Source organism: Gymnoscopelus braueri (genome assembly GCF_963280865.1).
Source record: "Gymnoscopelus braueri genome assembly, chromosome: 20".
Taxonomy (NCBI): domain Eukaryota; kingdom Metazoa; phylum Chordata; class Actinopteri; order Myctophiformes; family Myctophidae; genus Gymnoscopelus; species Gymnoscopelus braueri.
In genome coordinates this window covers 27820332-27843067 of record NC_137622.1, presented here as the reverse complement: position 1 = coordinate 27843067, position 22736 = coordinate 27820332, and the positions used below count along the sequence as shown (strand labels likewise).

General features: G+C 42.2%; 1 protein-coding gene across 1 annotated transcript in view; it reads left to right on the top strand.

Annotated features, from left to right (window-relative positions):
- Positions 1 to 22736, top strand: part of htr4 (5-hydroxytryptamine receptor 4) — a 172599-nt gene that overhangs the window by 108920 nt on the left and 40943 nt on the right. The window contains exon 6 of the mRNA XM_080415796.1: positions 3642 to 4198. Within this exon, the coding sequence (XP_080271922.1) occupies positions 3642 to 4198 (557 nt within the window). The remainder of the gene's footprint in view (positions 1 to 3641; positions 4199 to 22736) is intronic.

Here is a 22736-nt window from a genome sequence, read left to right as displayed (position 1 = left end):
AACAATAGCTCCACTCGCTGCTGAGGGAGAGGTTTCAGCGCGACAGAAATGCTATGAACGCCTTTCTTCTTGTCACATTGCTCTCCTCATTAAACACTTCATAGATTTTAGAAATATAATTACTTGTTTTCATAACATTAGCGTCAGTGCTAAGTTTGATAAACAGGTACACTGCATAGTTTTAACAGACTACGGGGAGTGTGTTTACGTGATCCTCCTCCTGGCTCACTGCGCAGCGCGCTCTACTCATGCTGTGAAAAAGCAGCATTGGAGAGGAGAGGGGGGAGTTGTTTGTTTTTGACGGACAGTTTGAGGATCCAATGGAGTTGGGAGTTTTCGTCAGAGGCGCTTTTTAATACTTTTCATTGGTTCAAATGTTTAGATTTTTTACACAGACGTAAAGGGTGTTCAATAGCGTTGATTTATGAAAAAAAAAAAAAAAGCTGAAAATGGAGTTAGCTGGTTCGTCCCGGACACCGACGATATGCAACTTATTCTCCGATTCCCCATTGCTTTGGAAAGAGAGAAAAACATTTTATTAGAGATGCCTACCTTCAAATCTATTAAAGTAAAAACTAACAAAAAATTTAATCATAACTGTGTGTGTGCCATGTTCCTGCATATGTTTGAATGCACTTACTGTACCTGTATAAGTGTGTATACTCATGTGTGCGCCTGTGCGCCTACTGTGTTGTTAACATATAACCTGTCTGCAGCTTGTACCTTTCAACCTTTGGGTTTCTAGATGCCTCTTCAATTGTCTTTTGAAACTGATTGATTTTAGGTTTATTTTGCAATCTGATCTAGCAGTGTGTTCCATGCAACCATACAGCACTGTGAGCTTCATAGACCCTGTTCTGGTTTTAGGGACTTGATAGCAACCTCTTGTGGCATGTCTCATCTTATATGTATGTATGTTAGAGCTAGCACATCTCAAGAGGACAAGGAGTGATACTGTCAGCCTCTCTGTGACTGTCGTCCAGGAGAGCTTGACATGCATATTGTTTACATTACACCGTGGTGTACACCTAAGGGCAAGCCGAGCTGCTCTGTTTTGAACCAGCTGCAGCTTTCCTAGGTCCCTCTTGTTTGCCCCTAACCAATCATTTTGGTTTCAATAATGCAAGGCTAGTAGTAGTTTAAGGTGAGGAGAACAAAGGAAGAGAGGAGGGAGTCAAAGGAGGGAGGGGGGGCAGGTGGAGAGAGAGAAGGTAAGAATGAGGAAGCATAGAAAAGAGAAAGAAAAGGAAAGAGATATGAGGAGAGGATTAGTTGGGAAATAGTGGAGCACTGGGGGAGTGAAAGACAAGGAGAGAGTGAAGGGGAGAAACGGGAACAGTGAGAGGAAGGAAAAAGAAAGAGAAGTACAGAACTGGGAATGATGGGGAGAGAGAGAGAGAGAGGAAATTAGGGGAAGGTTGGGGTGAGAGAAAAAACGTATTCACACAAATAAAACTGAGAAAATGAAAACGAATGATGTCACGAGATACGGCCTCTTGAAGGGAAATGGTGTATCGGTTGCTAGAGAAAACATAACAATCACAAAGATGCGGAGAAGAAGAGGGCATTGACACCGCAGACAACGGATTAGCGAGGTTGCTGTTTGTGATTGTTTTGGTTAGAAACTGAGTGAGTGAGAATGATGGAGAAATGGAGAGAGAGGGGGGATTCTCTAGACACAGCAGACGTTCTGTAGCTCCCTGTCTGCCCTTGTCCGATTGCCACCAAAAGTGTCCTCTGAGCAGAAACGACTTGGCTTAGCTGGGCTCAGCTCATTACGGCAATTGCACACACCCGCACACACACACACACGCGCGCGCGCATACGTGCGCACACACTGACACCAGTAAATAAACACCAACCGTTTTCAAAGTTAGCAACTGTGTAGGAGTACAGCCAATCCTGACTGGCCATCTCAGTGGATCTAATTAAAAACTGCTATGGTCAAGCCCAGCCCGCTCAACGTCAAATTAAGTACATTTAAAACAGTAAAACAAAATAAACAAACCACTGGAATTTGGTAGCTACAGTGTCCCAGCTGCATCTCAATATCAGGGCCATCATCATCAGCTTGGGAGAGGGTGTAAATCTGGAATTTGAGAAAATGCAATGGCACCTGCCACTTACAATTGTAAGTGGTGCATTTATTTCCTGTAGCGCCTTTCTCCAAAGCGCATTACATCAACTCATTCTCACACACATTGACACATCGACGGCATTGGCAACCATGCGAGGCTAGTAGTTAGGGTTTAATTTTCTTTCTTCAGGACACAGTCAGGAGGGGCTTGGGATCGATCCGTCTGATTCTACGTTGGCCACTCTACTGTACCGCCTGTGCCACTGCCACCTTGTTTATATTGGTTGCCATTGTATATACAGTACTGTAAAATGCGTTATGCTTGAACCAGTGTTAGTCAGTGTGTCAGTAACCTGTCCCTACATACATGTATTCAATATCTGATATCTAGCATCACTTGTGCATTAGCAATGTAGACATGGGTGGCCATTGTGCATTGTGCATCGACCACAGAAAAAGCCCTCCGTCAAACATGTAATTTACATCAATCCTGTATAGAATCATGACCATGCTGCAAGTCCCCATACATAACTTGAATCTATACTGAATCTGTATTGTATACAATAGACATTTTTATCCCATTCTTAATCTCCCTCCATAAGGCTAGTACAGCATAGGAATGAGTGCCATGTGACTGTGTGTGTGTGTAGAGAGAGGAGTGTGAAAGAGAGTTTGTGATTGTGTGTCTGTGTGCGTGCGTGCATGTGTGCGTGCGTGTTTATATGGTATCTATGTAGCATCACTCCTGCATGTTGACATCCGTGGCCATTGTCCGTTGCACATCGGTCATGGTAGAATTCCTCCCTCAAACGTGTATTTTACATCAATCCTGTATAGAATAATTTCCATTGTGCAAGCCTCCATGCATAGTGAATCTATACTGAATCTGTATTGTATAATAGCCATTTTGCAAGTCCCCCTCCATGCATTTATCTTGCATCGATCAGTGCTGTGTACAGTTTTACAAATGAAGGAGCAGAGTTTTTAGTCGCTGGTAGAGAATAGCCTGCATCAAGCTATGGACTCCCTCTCATATCCATCTACTGATATTGTTTGTGTGATGCATGGCGGGGTGTCTGTTGCGTGCACGTTATCGCCCTTCCTGTCTGCAGAATCAAACGCCCATTAAGGGACCATGAAGATGTGAAATGAAACAATTTGGAACAAGTGTAGATTTATTGTTTTATTTTTGTGCTCAGTTCCCTGAGGACTGTTCTCGCACATAGAGAGGGTTATATAAAATGGTTCTGGAGGATATCACCTCTGGTAGGTGATTAATGGTGATGCTCATAGCTTGGCCCCTCTTGTACCGCACTTCTTAAAGTATGGAAATTGAATGGAATGGAGTGTGGGCTGCCTGGTAGTATTCTGCTGGGGGCTCTGTAAGTGTTTCATTTTGCAGCTAGGTGGTTTGGTAAAGCAGATGATTAATTGGGTGTTTATTTCCAGTAAGTAACTCTTTAAGTATGCGTTTGTTGTAGATAAAGAGTGTGTACCTGTGTATGTATATTTACACACCTGGCTCTCCCCTAACTCCCCCTCATTGCTTGCCTCCTTTGTCCAGATCGAGCAGAGGCGACACACCCAGGGCAGCAACTCCACCTCCTGTGTGTTCATGGTGAACAAGCCGTACGCCCTCACGTGCTCGGTGGTGGCGTTCTACATCCCACTGGGCCTCATGGTGCTGGCCTACCAGCGCATCTACGTCACGGCGCGCGCCCACGCCCTCCAGATCAGCATACTCCAGCGGGCCGGCGGCGCGGCCAACTCGGCCGACCACCAGCGCAACCACCGCATGCGCACTGAAACCAAGGCGGCAAAGACCCTGTGCGTGATCATGGGCTGCTTCTGCCTATGCTGGGCACCATTCTTCATTACCAACGTGGTGGACCCCTTCATTGAGTACACAGTGCCTGACAAGCTGTGGGCCGCATGCCTGTGGCTTGGCTACATTAACTCCATGCTCAACCCCATCCTGTACGCCTTCCTCAACAAGTCCTTCCGACGCGCCTTCCTCATCATCCTGTGCTGCGGCAGGAAGCGGTACCGGCGGCCGTCGATCCTGGGGCCCGGGGCGCCGTGCACGGCCACGCAGATCAACGGCTCCACGCACGTACTCAAGTAAGTCACCGTAAGTGTCCGCCAGTCTCTTGAAGTTGTTGTCAAATCCGGAGTAAAGCGCATTGCTACTAAGTCTAGTAGTAGTGGAAGTGCTTTTGCTCTGTTCTCTCTTCTCTGTTTCCCTGCTTTTTGGACCTTCTCTGTTTTCTATTCAAGACTCTAACATCACGTCTTTCTCCATAGTTTCAATGTCATGAAACTTCCAGTGGATACTGTATGTCACATTCTAATAGCGAATCACGCTGCAGTTCCTTGGCAGGAAGTAATGAGTTCACAGGTGGTGCATTGCAGTGCATTTCACCAGTATGCAAACTCTCAGCTGTCACTCTCTTTCTCATTCTCAGTATTCTGACACGCCTCTGTAGTGCAATTACCGTTTCTATAAATAAAGGATATGTTTCAGAGCGATAACAGCTTGATTCTGAACTGTATGTCACATGTGCTCCGTAACAGCCCATTGGGTATTACATTTACATACTATTTACATTGCCTGAGGAGAGGTGTAATCCGTGTGCAGAATAATGCGCACCATGTGAACTACTCAATATATTAATGCACATGTAACCATTTAAATCACATTAAGGATTTACTTGCTGCTTCTTTCCTCAACCTGTCCACAGGAAAACAAAACAAAAAGTATGTTTTGGCAATTTCAAATCATAGAGTGGAATTACGGCCCAAATTGCCCTGTAAAGCCCTACAGTATGCTTTAAAATGTTTTCAGACCCCAGTTATTTGATGCTTGTGCTACAATTCTTCCATTACAGTTTTATCTGTGTAATAGCTAAACATTCTTAAGAACACCAGGCAAATACAAATACATATCTATTTATTTTTTATTTTGTCTGGGTGTTAGTGAAAAGTTCCCCACCTTGAGAAAGAGTGAGAAATTATATCTGTGCACATTCTTATACTGAGCAGAATTTATAAGATATACTAATACTGTTATTCTAAGCCATGGTGCTGTGGATAATGTCCTCCTCCTACAGAGTGACATGATTTAGCCTCTAACGATCTGTAGCTGAACACCAGAACTGATCTTTTCAGAGTCACGTGAACAACACGTATCAGAAGTTTGCACTGGAGGAAGTCTTCTGTTACAGAAAATTGTGGATGATTCTACTGTGTTCATTCAACACAGCACAGTAACATATATAGAGCGGTGCCATAAGTCAGCTGTTTAGTGAGAAATTAATTTGTGTGGTTTGCAGCTTGGACTGGGTGGTGTTGATGATAATGTCATAAAGAAACCTAATATAGAATCAACAAAAATATATTTTCATTCAGCACAGGAGATTGCACACTTAACTAACTAACTAACTAACTTACCTACCTACCTACCTACCTACCTACCTACCTAACCTATTACACTTATAACAATAATAAACTTTATTTGTGTAGCACTTTTTAAAAACTTTGAAAAAACAGTTAGCATTAGTAGTTAGTGTTAGTGTAAATGTCTTTCTATTCAGATACATAATACCTGAATACAAGAAAGCATGAATTAGTTTAGACATAGTGAATGCCAAACATAATCCCCAAACCCTCTCAGGAAATGGATTCCAATACATGTAAAAACTCGTGAGTGAAACTCACTTGGTGCAAGGAGAGACTGACCAAAGTTACTTAACCAGCCACTTATTTTGACTGGCAGCCACTTTGAAACTACTAAGCTAAAGTACATGTAAGAAGATTTAAGAAGACGTATAGCAGAAATGCATTCATCAATGTTATTTGATCAGCTGGATGACATCCTATTTAGCAGTGATATGTAATCCATACAGCATTTACCATTGTATTATGGGAGTTTATATTTAGACGGGACATGCTCCACATGTATGCATCTCTAACAGGTTTATTTCAGGAAAACATTTATCACGGTTATTTATGCATCATCATCCACATCGTCAAACATTTGCTGCATCCTTTTTTACGTCATCACTTGCAACTCACCTCATAATGTGAGGCAATTAGGGGTGTGCCGATACACTAATTTCACCAAACGATACGATACGATATTTGGCTCACAACTTCGATACGATTTCGATACGATACGATACGCACTTTTTTTATTATGACAAATATATGGGGGAGAAAAAAAGCAAATGCAAACAAATAATTCTGTTTTTGCATTATTCAGATATGCGAACTTGTAGCTTTTCAGCTTCAATAGCCGTTTTGAATCCAAATAGGGCAATAGTGTGACACCTGACCCGAAAAAAAAACATGTTGTCACCCTTTTCACCCCGGGGCTGTTTGCATGCCTGATTATAATTATTGTAAAAAAAAAAAAAAAAAAAAAAAAAAAATTTTTTTTTTTTTTTTAAACGATATTTTTTTTCCCCAAAACGATACATATCGTCACGAAAACGTATCGCGATATATCGCGGGACGATATATCGGCACACCCCTAGAGGCAATGAATTATTCATAGGAGTGCCTCTGGCTATTATCAGGCTACGGCTTATGTTCCATTCTAACATCTCTGAATGTTTCGAGATTCATGACAGGAAACTTGACAGTTATCTAACAAAGCAGTTTGTTTAATCTTTGGAAAAGGGAATGTCACTCTACACTATCACAACTCAAACTATACGTAATTTGATTTGATCATTAAGTAGGAATTTAATAGGACAACAACTACTGTAAAAGGAGCAACACAACACAATTTAGGATAGCACTTAAAAGCATTACTGAAAAAACTCATTTCCAAAGTGGGTCTTTGATGAAAACCTACAGTACTTGTCCCCCTCGCAAACCAACACCATGGTTCAAATTCCCTACGGAATCATCAACACTCCCCACAAAGCTGTGTGAAAGTTTGTTTTCAAAATTGGCTTTGTTTGGCTTTGTTTGATATACAGGGGCAGGTTGTTCCATAAGGAGATCCCAGTATAAAAAAGGAGCTTTTTGCTATTTCACCTTCAACACGAGAGCACTGCATTTAAATGCTTGCACTTGTGTTGCAATTATGTTGGCTTCCAACTAAATCAATTTGACAGACACATATTTTGAGGGCCTTTGGGGAATAACGCCAAACATATTATGATTAATTTCAGTTGTTTAAATTGATCTTCAATAATCCAACTTCCTTCTTTTGTACCTGTCTATTCCATTTTCTGTCTTGGGAGAAACATTGAGCATGTACCTGATAATTATGCTGTGCTACCAGCATTTTGTTTTTAAGCTTTTGAGTAAGTCCACTATACCGTGTGGAGCAGGCATAGTGAAAGTGGTAGTCAGTGATAACCTGAGAATTAGACAACTAAACATCTAAGGATTTAAACCGTAAGCTTTTTTGTTGTTTTAGACAAGATTGTTGCTGAAATTCCCTCCCCAGAAACAGATTGGTCGAGAGAGACTCTCAGGTACCTTATCCTACGGCCGTGTATAAAAGTTTCCTTTTCACACGGTGAAAGTCTTGACATGTTGGTATTTCCAAGTGCTCTCCACCAAACAGACTACTTCAGGCTACTACCGACTGGCAGTCGAGTACCACTCTACCACTCGGGATCACTCTGGAGATCAGTCAATTGGAATACGTAGCTTTTTATGCACCTGAGCCGACCCTGACACACGGCTTCGGTGGTGCTAAAAATAGCCCATGGCTTGATGTCTTTTTCAACAACAAACGCATGATGTAGACGCTTAAATCATTTGATAAATGATAAACATATCTACTGCACTGCAGGGTGCTTAGGCACAAGGTTTTCTGTATTTAGACTATTTTGGTGTTGCATATATCTTTTGAATTTAATGTTAATTAAAAGAAGACACACTGCGTGGGGGTCATCCCTATGTTCCCCGGGTTCTACAGTATGTTCCCCCACTAAGGTTAGGGTTAGGGTTAGGTTTAGGTTAGGTCCTATATTCCCCGCTCTCCCTAGGAAAGCGGGGAACATAGGACCCGGGGAACATAGGACCCGGGGAACATAGGTACGGGCCATATCATTTTGCTTCAACTAATGATCAGTAGGCCTGTAATATAATAAATAGATACTTATGTGTATTAAATATTGTTTTATTCAAATGCAATCAAAGGCTTGAGCTTAAGATGCAAACGTCGGACAATCTGACAGCTGACAGCTGGCGTTTGTTTGAGATGAGCCACACGCACATCTTTGGACACCGGTATTTTAACTGGGCTATACTCAGCCAATTCTCAAGCGATTGTTTTAATTCAAAGGTCTCTATAATCTGTGAAGTGTCGATTTTCATTTGGTGTATCACTCATGTTTTTATTACCTCTCTAACAAATGTTATGATGTGGAAAACAAGTGTCGGGACTTGTCAGTCAGACCTGCTCCATTGGAGTGACAGCATAATTGATTTGACCTACTTTTGCGCAGTGCACTCAGGGGCATGATGTAATTAATTATTTGGGCACACCTTTGTAGATTCCAATAGCACTACTCTGTATGGCATTTTAGAAAGGGTCCCGCTATCTCTCCTAGCAGCCAACCAGAGAGCTCTGTCTCCTCTCCGCCAGCCTGACGGTCGGTAGCTCGGTCGGCCTTGACAGTTTTCGACGCTTCCCGACCCGACGGCACGGCACCATCTACAGCAGATTTCGGCTAAAAAGACGCTTTCCGACACCTTCCGTCGCCGACGTCGGTGTGGTGGAGAGCTGCCTTTAGAGATTTGCTCTTCATTTTGCTTTGCTCCTCATTTACATACATAGTTTCGAGGAACTTAAATTCTGTCAAATGGATGGTTCCTCCAACCCACCTTATACTGCATTATTTATAGGTTTCTTGTACATTTAAATTTTGGTACCCTACAGGGCTTCCTCATTTATAAATGGTTTGCTTCACCTGGCTTCTACATGGGTCACACACTCACACACTCACACACAAAACAGAGAAATTCTGGACCACACACACACACACACGCGCGCACACACACACACACACACACACACACACACACACACACACACACACACACACACACACACACACACGCACGCACGCGCGAGCGAGCGTATTACAAACTCACACAGATTGTGTTGCTTTTATTAAATAACACTAAAATAAAGATTCATCTCTGTTCATGCAATACATCATGACTATGATATTTCTGGTTCAGGAGCCACAACCTTATAATAATGCACAGTGTCTGGCTGCCAGGTTTTGTTAACAGTGCACTTTATGCATGGCTTGCTTCTGGCATTTGTCCTCCATTGCCCTCTGGAAAAGAATAAGAAACATGATAAACAGATACACAGAGTTCAAGCAGAAATGTGTGTTGTATTCTCAACTCAAAGCCTGTCAAACTCATTCTCACACCGTTTAGATTCAAACCCATAGTCAAACACTTTTTTCAGCAGTTTAACGTACTGTAAAGTCCATTACAACTAGAAATGATTTGGTTTGCAAACCCTGCTTTCTATTTGACTTAATCATAAATATTCATGGTGAGTGGAGTAGAGTTAAATTAAATGACACATTTATCACTTGCACCAGCCCATACACCTTTCCCCCATTCATATGAGAGTGAAATTTTAATCCCTAAACTTCAAATTCATCTTCTAAAAAGGTACAACTTGCTTGAGGCAGAAAAATAAATGGAATCCCTAAACTTTATATTCAACTTCTAAGAAGTAAGCCCAAAAATAAATACTTCCATTGCCTTCATTTTGCTTAGGCAGGAACACTGTAATGTATCATGTGCGTATGTACTGTACCTCTGAAGTGTGTGTGCGTGGACTGCTACTACACTGCGTTGATGTTTTGTTGACCGACGCGTCACATTCCTCCTCTAAGTGACTCATGTTTGAGGCATGACACATGCTTACTATTTCCTCTCTCAGAGGAGAAAAGGGTGATACTCTGCTGACAGTATGATTGACTTGTAACGGCTTTCCTAATTGGAGACATGCAAGTGGCTGTTTTTAGTCCACATCCGACATCCCCTCACTCTCCGTACTTCCATCACCACCGTATAAACAGACCACACTGAAAGGACCCCCGGACCGAAACAGGAGAAATGACCCACATGGGCTGCCTTTGCGATGTCCTTCCTGTCGGCTACATGTTCTTTGTGTTGGCAGGCAGAGGCGTTTGTAAGTCGTCCCCCCCTCTCTCTCGCCACACAAACATAAAATGATTCCAAATGGTCGCACTGTCAGTCTGTTGTTAATCCACACTGTAAACACTGGAGTGAAGAATTCCCGGCTCGGCTGAGGCAGCTGGCTACTTAACCACTGAACCACAATAATTTTTGCTGATGTGATATACAAGCTCACAACACAACGCGTTGTGAGTTTGTAGATCTGCTATTTAAGAAAAAAGTAGTACATGTATTTATTTTATTTTTTTCACCTATAATGACATGCCCACAATTGGGACGCCTCCTCGGTTGAAGTGGTTAACATCCTCAGAACAGTATCTACATGGTGGCTGAGTCGCGAAGTAGCTGAGGAAAGATGGGCTCCTCCTTTATCCATTTGCAAGGGGAAAGTGAGAGATGTTGCGTACTGTAACTCTCAGAGGCTTACACTTGTAATCATTTCACCAGAGGTGTTATGGTTCTCTGCCTGTGAGGTTAAGGCCTCAGCATCTTGCTTGCGGATGCTTCAGTGAGACATTGGCTGTTGTAGGAAGCTTAAGCCCTGGTTCAAATGACTACTTGAGAATAATGTTCACAGATATTTTTGAAAATATACAAAAACTGTATTTGGAGTATACAATTGTACGAATGAAGTAATTATTGGACTTTTGGTCATATTAAGCAGGTATAAAGAACTGGAACTGTATTTCTAGTATTGGTGGGTACTCATTTTGGTGGGTATGCACCCATATTAACCCATTAAGACCTGAGGCCAATTCTACAAAATGTCTTCTAAACAGTTTTCTGAAAATACTTTTGTTGCTATATCAGTGGTGCTCAAACTCTTTCATGTCAAGGATCCCCAAATCGATATGTATTTGGTCGCAGACCCCCATCTGAAAATATTTTGAGTAAAAAACATTTTTGCACAAATGTTCACGATTTTTCAGAAATAGCAGATCTACAAGCTCATAGTCCATATTCACACGGTGGCCATTTTGGAATTTAACATTGCGTTGCTGTGGCAACTGGGGTGGCATTTCATTGACTTAATGGCAATATGGCCGCCGTGTGAATATGGTCTATAGCGCTGCATGAAGTGATGCGCTACTATGAGCTTGTATATCTGCTATTGTTGAATAACCAAAGTATAAAATATGGTTAAAGTGGTTAAAAGATTGTGATGCAATGATGTAAAATGACACAGATGCTTTCCCGGTTTTAATGGGTTAAAATAGAAAGAAAAAATCACACCCTGTGTGAAGTGGGTCTTGCTAGCTAATCACAATACTGAATGGAGTCAACCAATCATGTACAAAAAATAAATACATTTATTGAAACACTCTTTATGATGGAAGAAACCATAACTTAAAAAAAACAAATTTATTGTTTTTTTTAAGTTATGGTTTCTTATATAGGGCTATGCACATGTGTCATGTGACACTGGCCAATCACAGTCCTGAATAGACTGTGATTGGCCAATCACGGTGCAGGGTTAGGCGGGGTACATTTTTGGCCAATCACAGTGCAGGATTTGTTGTACAAATATCCAAACCTCACTTATAGGGGCGGTTTCACCGCCCAAAAACATTTATCTATTGAATAGTAGAATAGGGAGAAAGCAATAGAGACTGGAGATAAGCATGGTTCTGGGCCATCAGTGACAGCTACTGAACAGGTGGTTTGGTGAAAAAGGAAATTGATAAAGACATGACATGACAACTTTATTACTTTTATATCATACTTGAGCCATTACAGTACCTTCCACAGAGGAAGTTGAATTTGTCCCTTTGCATTAAGTCACTACTAGATACACACACGTAGAATGCAACAAGGCATGAAGAAATGTGACTTTTACCAGCTGTGTTGCAATTGGATTTTGTCTCAACAAATAATCTTCCACCATGGGCATGGGCCCCAAGCATTGGAAAGTTAGAGGAATGTACAGCAGGATGGGAAGAATTATGAATAACACCGCGGTACGTTGTGTCAGGGGAAATACGGTCTTTGTCTCTTCTTTTTATTTTTTTTACAAGATTTATATATTTAATTATAAAGTGTTTTCATTTGTTAAAAAACTGAACGAAAAGGAGATATAAAAATGTTAATGCTGGAAGTCCATTTCCCTTCAGCTGTTTGTGTATAAACCTTTCTTAGATGTTAGATAGAGGAACAACAGGGGTTGAGACAGGCTATTAATTCTAGTGCGTCTTTTAGCTGTGCTGCTGTCCTCGGCTCCCTGTCTGCATTGGCCACATCCAATGGCACCCCGTTATCGCAATTATAGTAACACAATATTTTGACCCCACAGGCCAGAATAATGTCTGACTTTCCCTGCGTGGCATGTACAATAGGGCTCCCTCCACTCCTGACTCTGTGCCGTATGTATGGCACAATGTGGAATCTTCACTCTCCTGTAGTGTTTGCGAGTTGGATTACCAAGTAGTCCGTGAGGAAATACATTAAGAGTCAATTAGTACACATGAATATTAATTTGACCCAGCACCAAGGATATGACTCCAGGTGCAATGTGCCGTGGAGACATGTCCGTGCTGCTGTTTTGCAAAATGAGAATCCTCTCACGTCTATGTTTTAAAGTTTTAATAGAGACAAATCTGCCACTGTTGAGATACATGAATGACTGTTAAAGCTCTTGTTTAAATGGGTGACCGATTAAACATCCGACCTAATATGATAGATTGTTTTTAATACCTCGATTTCAAATGCTTGTGATTATGTCACCTGTTGACCCCATTATTGCAACTACCTATTTATGTTAGTGATACACAGGGTTATGTTAGATATTAGATGTTAGGTTACATCATTTTAACTGAATAAGTGGCTGCTGCATATGTTTAGATGTCTGTCAGATGGTCTACGATGGAAAACAATAGCATACACGAGCTGAGACCTGATGTGAGATTTGATCGTTGGCTACACTCATGTCAAATTGACAACAGATTGATTTTGTCTGCGGAAGGTTGATAAATGAGGTTTGTGTGTTGCCCTTTCCTGTCCAGTCACTTACTGAAAATATGGAACGGATACAGATACTGAACAGACTTGGCCATGGTATTTCATATTCTCAGGTAGAATAAATTGGCACAGCCATTTGTCTTCAGAAGCAAGCAGCACGTGGAGATGCCATCCCACTGCCACAAAACGACCAAAAATCGGTGTGTTCACATTGGCGTGGGACAGTATAGACAGACTAGAGGAAACAATCAGCGGTGAAAGGATATCACACTGACTGAGTTAATGGAATTGCTGTGCAAGCAGAGATGATGCTGATCATCCTGCTGAGACGAGAGCTTTGCTTTGCATCCCAAAAACCAAGAAGAGAAGCATTAGAGCAGTAGAGATGGTACTTCCTGTCTTCCCATTTACAACACTCCAGCAAATTGCCAAAAACAGCCAATCCACAAGCATCAATGACTAATTGCCAATTGTCAAGTGTAGATCTGTTTGTCTATATTCGGGGGGTGACAGATTGATAATTATTAGCCTACGTGACGTTGCCCTCTCCACTCGTCGTAGCAGGAGCTCATTAAAAGATCAGACCACCAGTTCCAAGTACTCCATGACTGCAGATAGGGAATCTTCTTGTAAGCGTTATAAGCACAACATCCTTAAAAAAAAAATATGCAGAGATTAAAAGCAGATGTTTAATTTGCCGTAAACTAAACTTTGAAGTGATGTTTTTCTTAGCAACAGTCCTACGGTATAGGAGTAGGAGACTGGATTGGACAGACAGTTGTTTTAGTTTAAGTGTCTGTTGTCAATGTTTGTAAATGTCCATGGAATGCTAAATGATGATGAGGTTATTATTCTACCTTCTCAACTTTGACCCTTTACACATTTTGTTTGTTTCCTATTAACTCATTATGATCTGTCAAGAGAGAGAATGCAGCCTCGATGCACTCACTGCAGCGCACACACACAAGCAAGGTTAATTTGTCTCTAAGGTGAAGGTTGTATTGATCCAGAGGCTGGCTACATGGGGGTATTGATCCTGAACAAGTACTGTAGACATACAGTAGATGCACTTTTATGCAGAGGTCTGAATGATCCTTCAGATGTTCTTAAAACTTCTGAGTTAACTGTGGTCCTGCACGCACGCACGCACGCACGCACGCACGCACGCACGCACGCACGCACGCACGCACGCACGCACGCACGCAATTAGACGTTGATGTTTGGATCCTCCTCAAAAGAAAAATAATGAAAGTTAATGAAACAGGATCCGGGCACTCAAAGCCTTTATTAAAACCTGCCAACATGTTTCGACCACAACAGGTCATCAGGTCAAAATTGTGTTTAGTTTATTCTTTTCGCCCTGATGAAGACCTGTAGTGGTCGAAACATGTTGTCGTTTGCCTTGTTTTGTTAAAGGCTTTTTCCTGTAACTAGTGCAGCCAGAGGCAAAGACAACGTGGCACTATTAAAGTGTGTGAAGAGAAGGACAACAAGATAAAGTATAATATAACTATTAATAATAAACATTTCTTTATCATTCCAAATTATTAATTTATATTTTGTTAACTTTGGATAATATATTATGATGACATTATGAGCTAGCAGGCAGCATAACACAATTTTCACATTCTTTAATTGAAAATTTGGACTGAGTGAATTGAACAAAATCAAAGATTTATTTATTTATTAAATAATGAATTATATAAAATATAGTAATACAGTGGGGTCCTCCTTTTATACAGTTGCCCAATGTTATTTTCACATTCAAATCAGTGATATAAAGATTACATTTAGCCTACTATTTATCGTTCCTAATTTTAAGATTTAAGGATACATTAAATAAAGTGTAAATACTTTATATGTTCAAGTTGTGGCATGTAGGTGGTGTCTGTCTGCGGGTGTGCAGATATGCCCATATATGGACTGGACATTTGCGACACGTTGCGCAATAACGCAGTGCTTCTTCATCCCTCAAGTATATTGATGTCAGTCCTAAGGTCTACTGTCTAGCTGGGTAGCTCATTCATCATGACCCACACTAGTTATGTAATGAAATACAATATGGCAGTATTATATAGCAAACAACTTTATGTTGCATGGGGGAGTTCATCTGCTTCATGTTCCACCTATTTGTCTGTGTTATTGGATATTAGGAGAGGACAATGACCTCGTCCTCAATGTGGACAAAACGAAGGAAGTAATTCTGGATTCTGATTCCTCACCATCAAGGGGACAGAGGTGGAGCAGGCAGCTTTAAGTTCCTTGGCCTTCATGTGTAAAAAATATCTGAGCTGGACTGAAAACACTGTTGCTACAGTGAAAAAAGACCAGGAGACCTGGTTCTGCCAGACCCAGAATGAAGTTCTAGTATGATGAGCTTTACTTAATGACATACTTGTGACATAATAATGATGTCATGAATAGTTCGTGACGAAAGGGGACGAAAGGGGGACAGATTTTTTTTTGGCTGGGGCCGGAGGACAAAGTGACCATGCCCATGTATGGACGAAACAGGTACAAAGCCTCATGTAAGCCCGACCCCTTGGGTCTGGCAAAAAGCACAGCAGCGGCTGTACTTCATTAGGATGCTGAAGAAGGCCGGACTCAGTCCTCAACCCCTCACTCTGGCCTACAGAGGTCTTGTTGAAAGCATCCTCACCAGTGGTATCACGTGGTGGTTTGGCAACACTACCCAAGCTGAGAGGAAATCACTCCAACAAGTTATCAAAACTGAAGAGAGAATTATTGGATCGGATCTCCCTGCCATGGACACACTCTACACACAGCGCTGTAGGAGGAGAGCAAGGATCTACATCATCCTGCTCACCCTCTGTCTGTTCGTGTGGAGGGACTCAGGACACAACCTGAGACACCACAGGCCAGAGAGCATCTCCACCCACACGTCGCACTTTTTTAAAACAGTTTTTATCCAGCCAATGTGTGATTAGTAGCCGAGGACATTTAGGACGGTAGTCAATATGACAGATGAACTGAAATCATGACATGAACAAGGGCCTAGCATCCGGCTTGTAAATTGGCAGAGCAATTATAGGCCCTATTCAAGCGGATGGGTTGGTTTTTTACACTTGATTTTATTACCTTAATAAACATTGTCATAAATACTATATGCTTCCAGTCGCTAGTTTAAAGTCTTCTTTCAATCACCATGATATGCGTTTTGGTAAATTATGGTCCCATTTATTTTAAAATCTATTATAGTAGGGTATGTTTCTATGGTTTCCACTGGTTCTACCGAGTGAAGACCCGCCATTGGTGCGGTCTCAGCCAAAAGCATACATTTTTGTTTGCATTTCAGACCGGATATCGACCGGATGTAGAAAGATGGCGGATTTGAAATTGCTGCAAAATAGACTTCAATTACGGCTTGTAGAAACCAATGGCGTGACGCCGTCCATATTTTTTTACGGTCTATGATGAAGACAGATGAACTGAATCATAGATGAATTGCACTATTATTTGCACAGTTTTTAGTTATACTATGAAGTACTTATGTATTCTATTTGCCTTTTAAAGAGTATGGTAGGATTGTAGGATGTATGTTTTTCTCTTTATGTACCTGTACACAAGATGTGTACAGGTATGTAACAAGATGTAAGTACAATCTTGAACCTTGAAGCTTACTTTTAAGTATTTTTATGCTGCAAAGTGTCCAAAAGCCAAAAGTCTTATTGGCTGTTTAAACCCCAGCCAATAGGAACACAGGGGGGGAGGGGCTTCAGCAAATACAGCCCGTCCCTATTGGTATTATATAGCCAAAAGCACTTTACATTGATTGTGCCATTCACCCATTCACACACACATGGCGGAGGAAACCATGCAAGGCACCAACCTGCTCATCGGGAGCAATTAGGGGTTCAGCGTCTTGCTCAAGGACACTTCGACACTAACTCTAGGGGAGCGCCCCAGCCCGGGATCGAACTGGGAACCTTGCGGTCTTCCAGTTCACTCTACCCGGCCACTCTACCCCTGAGCCACTGCCGCCCGACCCCCTGGAAAACTCTCAAGGACCCCTGGAGGTCTCCGGACCGCACTTTAAGAACCAGCCAAGGACCCCCTGGAAACCCCTCAAGGACTCCTGGGGGTGCCCGGACCGCACTTTGAGAATCAGCCATGGACCAAAGCCATGGGACATTGTGAGCTGTGAGTTTCATCTCAAATATTTATTTATTCATTTTATTTATTTATTTATTTATTTATTTATTTATTTATTTATTTATTTATTTATTTATTTATTTATTTATTTATTTATTTATTTATTTATTTATTTATTTATTTATTTATTACTGAAAGGGAAGTGACTTTACTTTTATTACTGAAGTAACTGTCAGAAGACTCGGAACTCAGTTTAAATAAGAAATGTTTTTGAACACAATCATTCAATTTGAAAATGACATTAAAACAAATTAGACACTGATGACACCAGCAATTTGAGTGCGTACTGTAGGAAACTCTCAAGAGCAGAGTGCCATTCCCATAATTACACAACAAATCGATCAGTGTTTGTTCCCACAGCGACAGAGCCGGTCATCAGTTGAGGAAAAGGTTAAATACCCCTGCATGGCATAAAGGTCACATTACTCATGTCTCTCACCGAATCCTACGTTAATCTCTCTCCCACACACACGATGATTAGCTCTATTATTGCTGTTCCTTTCACTGCTGCCCGTGGACGCAGTTAACGATCATAGTCCGGATCTTTGTCCTCTCCTCTAATAGCATGGGCATGATTACTTAACAGATAAAAGATAACGCGTAAAATGACAAGGAATCATGTGTGTCTCGACTTGAATAGGGATGAAAAAGAAACTTGAAAAAGAAAATACAAAGACAAATCAAATGAGGTAGTATTTCAACTATTCCTAGTCTTACTGTTATTTGAATTTATTTACCTACTACTAGGGTGATGCCAGTTGGGAACGCATGCCCCTCCGTTTATGCAATACCTGTTATCATAGTACTTGGAGGCCAGTTTATGATGTCAGTACTATGACGTCATATTGACGACATCAGGAATCTCCATATATGGGCATAAAAGGGACACAGACAGACAGACACACAGATGTGATACTGATAACATCCAGGATCTCGGTATGCAGATATGCTGCTTCAGTACATTTTAATGAACAAGACCAGGAGACCTGGTTCTGCCAGACCCAGAATAAATTCCTTTTCCTTTTATGCCCATGTATGGACGAAAGGGGGACGAAATTGGCTGACTCTATTCAGCACTGTGATTGGCTAGCGAGACACATGATGACATTAATAACCTATAAGTAGGATTATGCACTTCAAAAAATCCATTTTTTTAAAGTGAGCTCCATCACTATGGGGGACGAAACTTGAACCCTCTTTTATGCCCATGTATGGACAAAATAGGGACAAAGCCTCATGTAGGCCAACCCCTTGGGTCTGGCAAATAACATGCATAAGTAGATCAGATGTTACATATCACTCGTATATAATAACATCTATAGATCAAGCAGATAAATATAATGTGCATTTGTCACTTTTTTACAAGAGTCTGCCCACAAAAGGAGTTCCACACTGATGTCATCAATATGATTTTAGTTTTGCCCAAATATGGACTTTGTGTTTGTGTGACTGTACCAATATAAGTGTTGGCATGTGGAACATCAATGCATTGTTTTACAGAGACTTGAAGACTTCATTTTCATCTGCTTTGTTGCTGTTCTCCAAAATGTGGCACTGGACCTTGCATCTGAACCGAGGAACAAAGAGATCCTTCGATGCTGCTGTAGTGGTGGAACACAATCTCTACTCCTTTGGAGGGTACTGTTACTTGAATGACAGGGACCAGATTGCAGTGCATGTCTTCAACACAGTGTCTTTGAGATGGATTCAGTTGCCTCCTGTGACAACTGGAAGAGGAGAACATCGACCTGAGGTTCCCTTCAACTGTGTGAGCCACACAGCTGTGCTGATAGAAATTATTGTCTACATCTGGGGCGGTTTAGTGAATTTTCAGATAGAGGAATATGGCGACTCTCTATATTTCCGGGGGCACGACTCCAACATGCTTTATGCATTTGACGTCGACACCCACAGTTGGGTCAAGCCCGGGGTTTCTGGGACCATTCCAAAGGGGATGAGGGACCACTCAGCATGTGTTTTGGGGAAGGTCATGTATATCTATGACGTCTTTCATTAACACCAGAGGCATACCGCCACCTGTTTCATCAAATCACTCTGCAAACATCATCGGGACAAAGATGTTTGTATTTGGGGGAACAGGGAACCAGAACGAAAACTACAACATCAGAGTGTTTGACACAGAGACCAACTGCTGGCTGAGCACGCCTTCTACACAGCTTCGTCCAAAAGGACGCTGGAGCCCTGCAGCCTTTGCTTACAATGGAGAGCTGTACATATTTGGTGGAAGAAACAGTCACCTGAAGAAGATTTTCAATGCTCTGTGGAAATTGAATCCAGAGACCTTTTCCTGGAAGAAGGTTGAGCCCAAGGGGAAACGCCCATTTCGGACTAGTTGTATGTCCTGTTGCATGGTGGGAGATCGTGTCATCCTCTTTAGAGACATACCCAGTGATCTGTTTATCTTAGACTTGAGTCCAAGTCTGAAGATGTTATGTAAGCTAGCAGTTATTCAGTACAATCTGGAGCAGTCTGAACTCCCGCACGACATCAGGTGGGAACTGGCAGCCATGACAGCTACAGAATAAATGATTAGAAAATCTTCGCAAGGCTGGGTTGCCTATCCAGGGATGTGTCAGTCGTGGGGTGCAGCCGTCAGGACACGAGAAATCTACAGGTTGTACGACAGATGGTGCAGACGGCACAATTGAAAACACTTTTGGTGGTGCGTTCTATAGGGACCCCTCAACATGCAACTTCATCTTCATCTAAAAAAAAAAGACCAGGAGACCTGGTTCTGCCAGACCCAGACTTCACATGACGTGTCAGCCTGTGTCTATGCCCATGTATGGACGAAAGGGGGACAGACTTTTATGGCTGGGGACAAAGTGACCAAAACCTGTTTTTTGCCCATGTATGGAGAAAACAGGTACAAAACATGCCCATGTATGGACGAAAGGGGGACAGACTTTTATGGCTGGGGACAAAGTGACCAAAACCTGTTTTTTGCCCATGTATGGAGAAAACAGGTACAAAACATGCCCATGTATGGACGAAAGGGGGACAGACTTTTATGGCTGGGGCCTAAGGACAAAGTGACCATGCCCATGTATGGAGAAAACAGGTACAAAGCCTCATGTAAGCCCAGCCTGATCTCCAGAGAATACCGTAACATTGCACGGAACGAGTGCACTTCATTCCGTGGATAGTCGCCTCGGAACTCCCAAATTGCGTGCATATGTACGGCGAGTCCCACGGTGGGCGTAACCAGTCGCAACACGGAAAAACCCGGAAGCAGAGCAGTCCGCACAATAAAATTTACGATTCTGTGCCTATCGGTACATAACTCAAACGGCGCTGAGTAGGCACAGGCGAATGTCACACCGTTCAGGACGGCAACTCGGTCGCCTTAGCTCCCTCGGTGGTCCTTCACGGGGTGACAATTCGCCTGTGACTGCGCGCCTCCGAAATGGTTTTGTCACAAAGGCAGCGCCGTACCATATGCACGCAATTCGGGAGTTCCGAGGCGGCTATCCACGGAATGAAGTGCACTCGTTCCGTGCAATGTTACGGTAATCTCTGGAGATCGGGTTGGTGTGTGTGTGTGTGTGTGTGTGTGCGTGTGCGTGTGCGTGTGCGTGTGCGTGTGCGTGTGTGTGTGTGTGTGTGTGCGTGCGTGCGTGCGTGCGTGCGTGCGTGCGTGCGTGCGTGCGTGCGTGCGTGTGTGTGTTTGATTTAATAATAAGGAAAGCAAGTTTGTCTGTAAGTAGCCTATTCACAGGAATATGTGTAAGCCCCAAGCTAAAGCAATCTTAATTTTATTAATTAATTCATCTATTAGGTTATGTTCACACTGTCCACCCCTTACTGCCTAGACTCTAGGCAGTAAGGGGTCTAGGCCCTAGAGCACTTTTTCTACTGAAAATGAAAAAGAGGAGGGTTGATTAAAGGAAATATATTTTTCCTTTTATATTATTGTCTCCGCCAGGCTGAAGGTGTGGCCGTGTTTTGCCCATAGACTGTATAAAAATCACACCCAGTGTGAAGTGAGCAGTGCTATTTATGAGTTATTAATTTCATGCATCTCGGTAGCCAATCACAGCACGTCCTGCGAAGTGACGCGCTTACATTTTTTACGTTATTATTAATTTCATCATGCGTCTCGCTAGCCAATCACAGCGCGTCTGCGAAGTTTGAAGTTAATTTCATCATGTGTCTCGCTAGCCAATCACAGCACGTCCTGCAGAGCTTAGCCTATGGGCGTGTTTTCCACAGCATGGCGTCACAGCGAAAGACACATTTTCACGACGGAAAGAAAAACTTTCACCACGGATGGGTCCTAAACCCTCTTGAAAAGAATGGACGGCGTTACGCCCCTAGACTCTACAGATCGTAGATGAAGCCGATTGTTCAGCAATTTCAAATCCGCCATCTTTCAATATCGCGTCATATCGCGTCATATCCTGCAGAATGACACCAGACCATTATTGGTTGGGTAGCTTGTCAATCAAAAGCGGGGGTGGGGAATGAATGCTATTGGTTGTGTAGCTTGTCAATCAAATCATCCCACCCCTCCTAGAGCATAACCTACTTTATCGTCAATTTAACCTACTTTATCGTCAAAATGTTCTCATATGAACTGTCTCTTCCGTATTGGAGTCAATGTAAAAATCTCAAGCTGGCGCCTTGGTTTTGCCCCCTGTCTGTCCGTCTGTCCGTCTGTCCGTCCGTCCGTCCATCTGTCAGTCTGTGAATAGCTAATCTCCCTGGATGCCAGAGCAGAACCTCTGGCCCAAATTTTCACATTGGCCTGTTATAGCGCCACCAGGAGGACGATTTTTGCGATTTAAAAACAAAAATATCACTCCTACAGATTTTGCGTAAACATCACACAAATCGGTACACAGTGTCTCCATAGTCATATGATCATGACGGATCTGTCTGATTTTTCATATTCCATCCTGATTGGCTAACATTGACTTCCAAAGTTTGCAGGAGTAGTCCGTTTTGAACAAAATGCCCCAAATCATGAACGCAGTGTGCGATTGCTGTGAAACTTTGCACGCACATTCCCACTAGACCAAGGAAGAAATGCCACCCTACATTTACTCTGCACTGCTCAACTTTCTCTACAAAAAAAAAACGTATTTTGTCTGTCATTTAACTTGGAAGAGTTTGCAAGAATAGACTAGCAACCAGAAACTCACAGAACCATATCAGAATTTGACCATAGTAGTTTCCATAGTAGTTTCGTTCTCTAGTACGGATTCAAAACCCACAGTTCTGTGGTGGTTTGAAGTAATTTATAAGAAAACAAACTGTTGTTTACTATACAGTATGTTGACCTAGCATTAGTAGATCGTGACGGGTTGTATGTGGC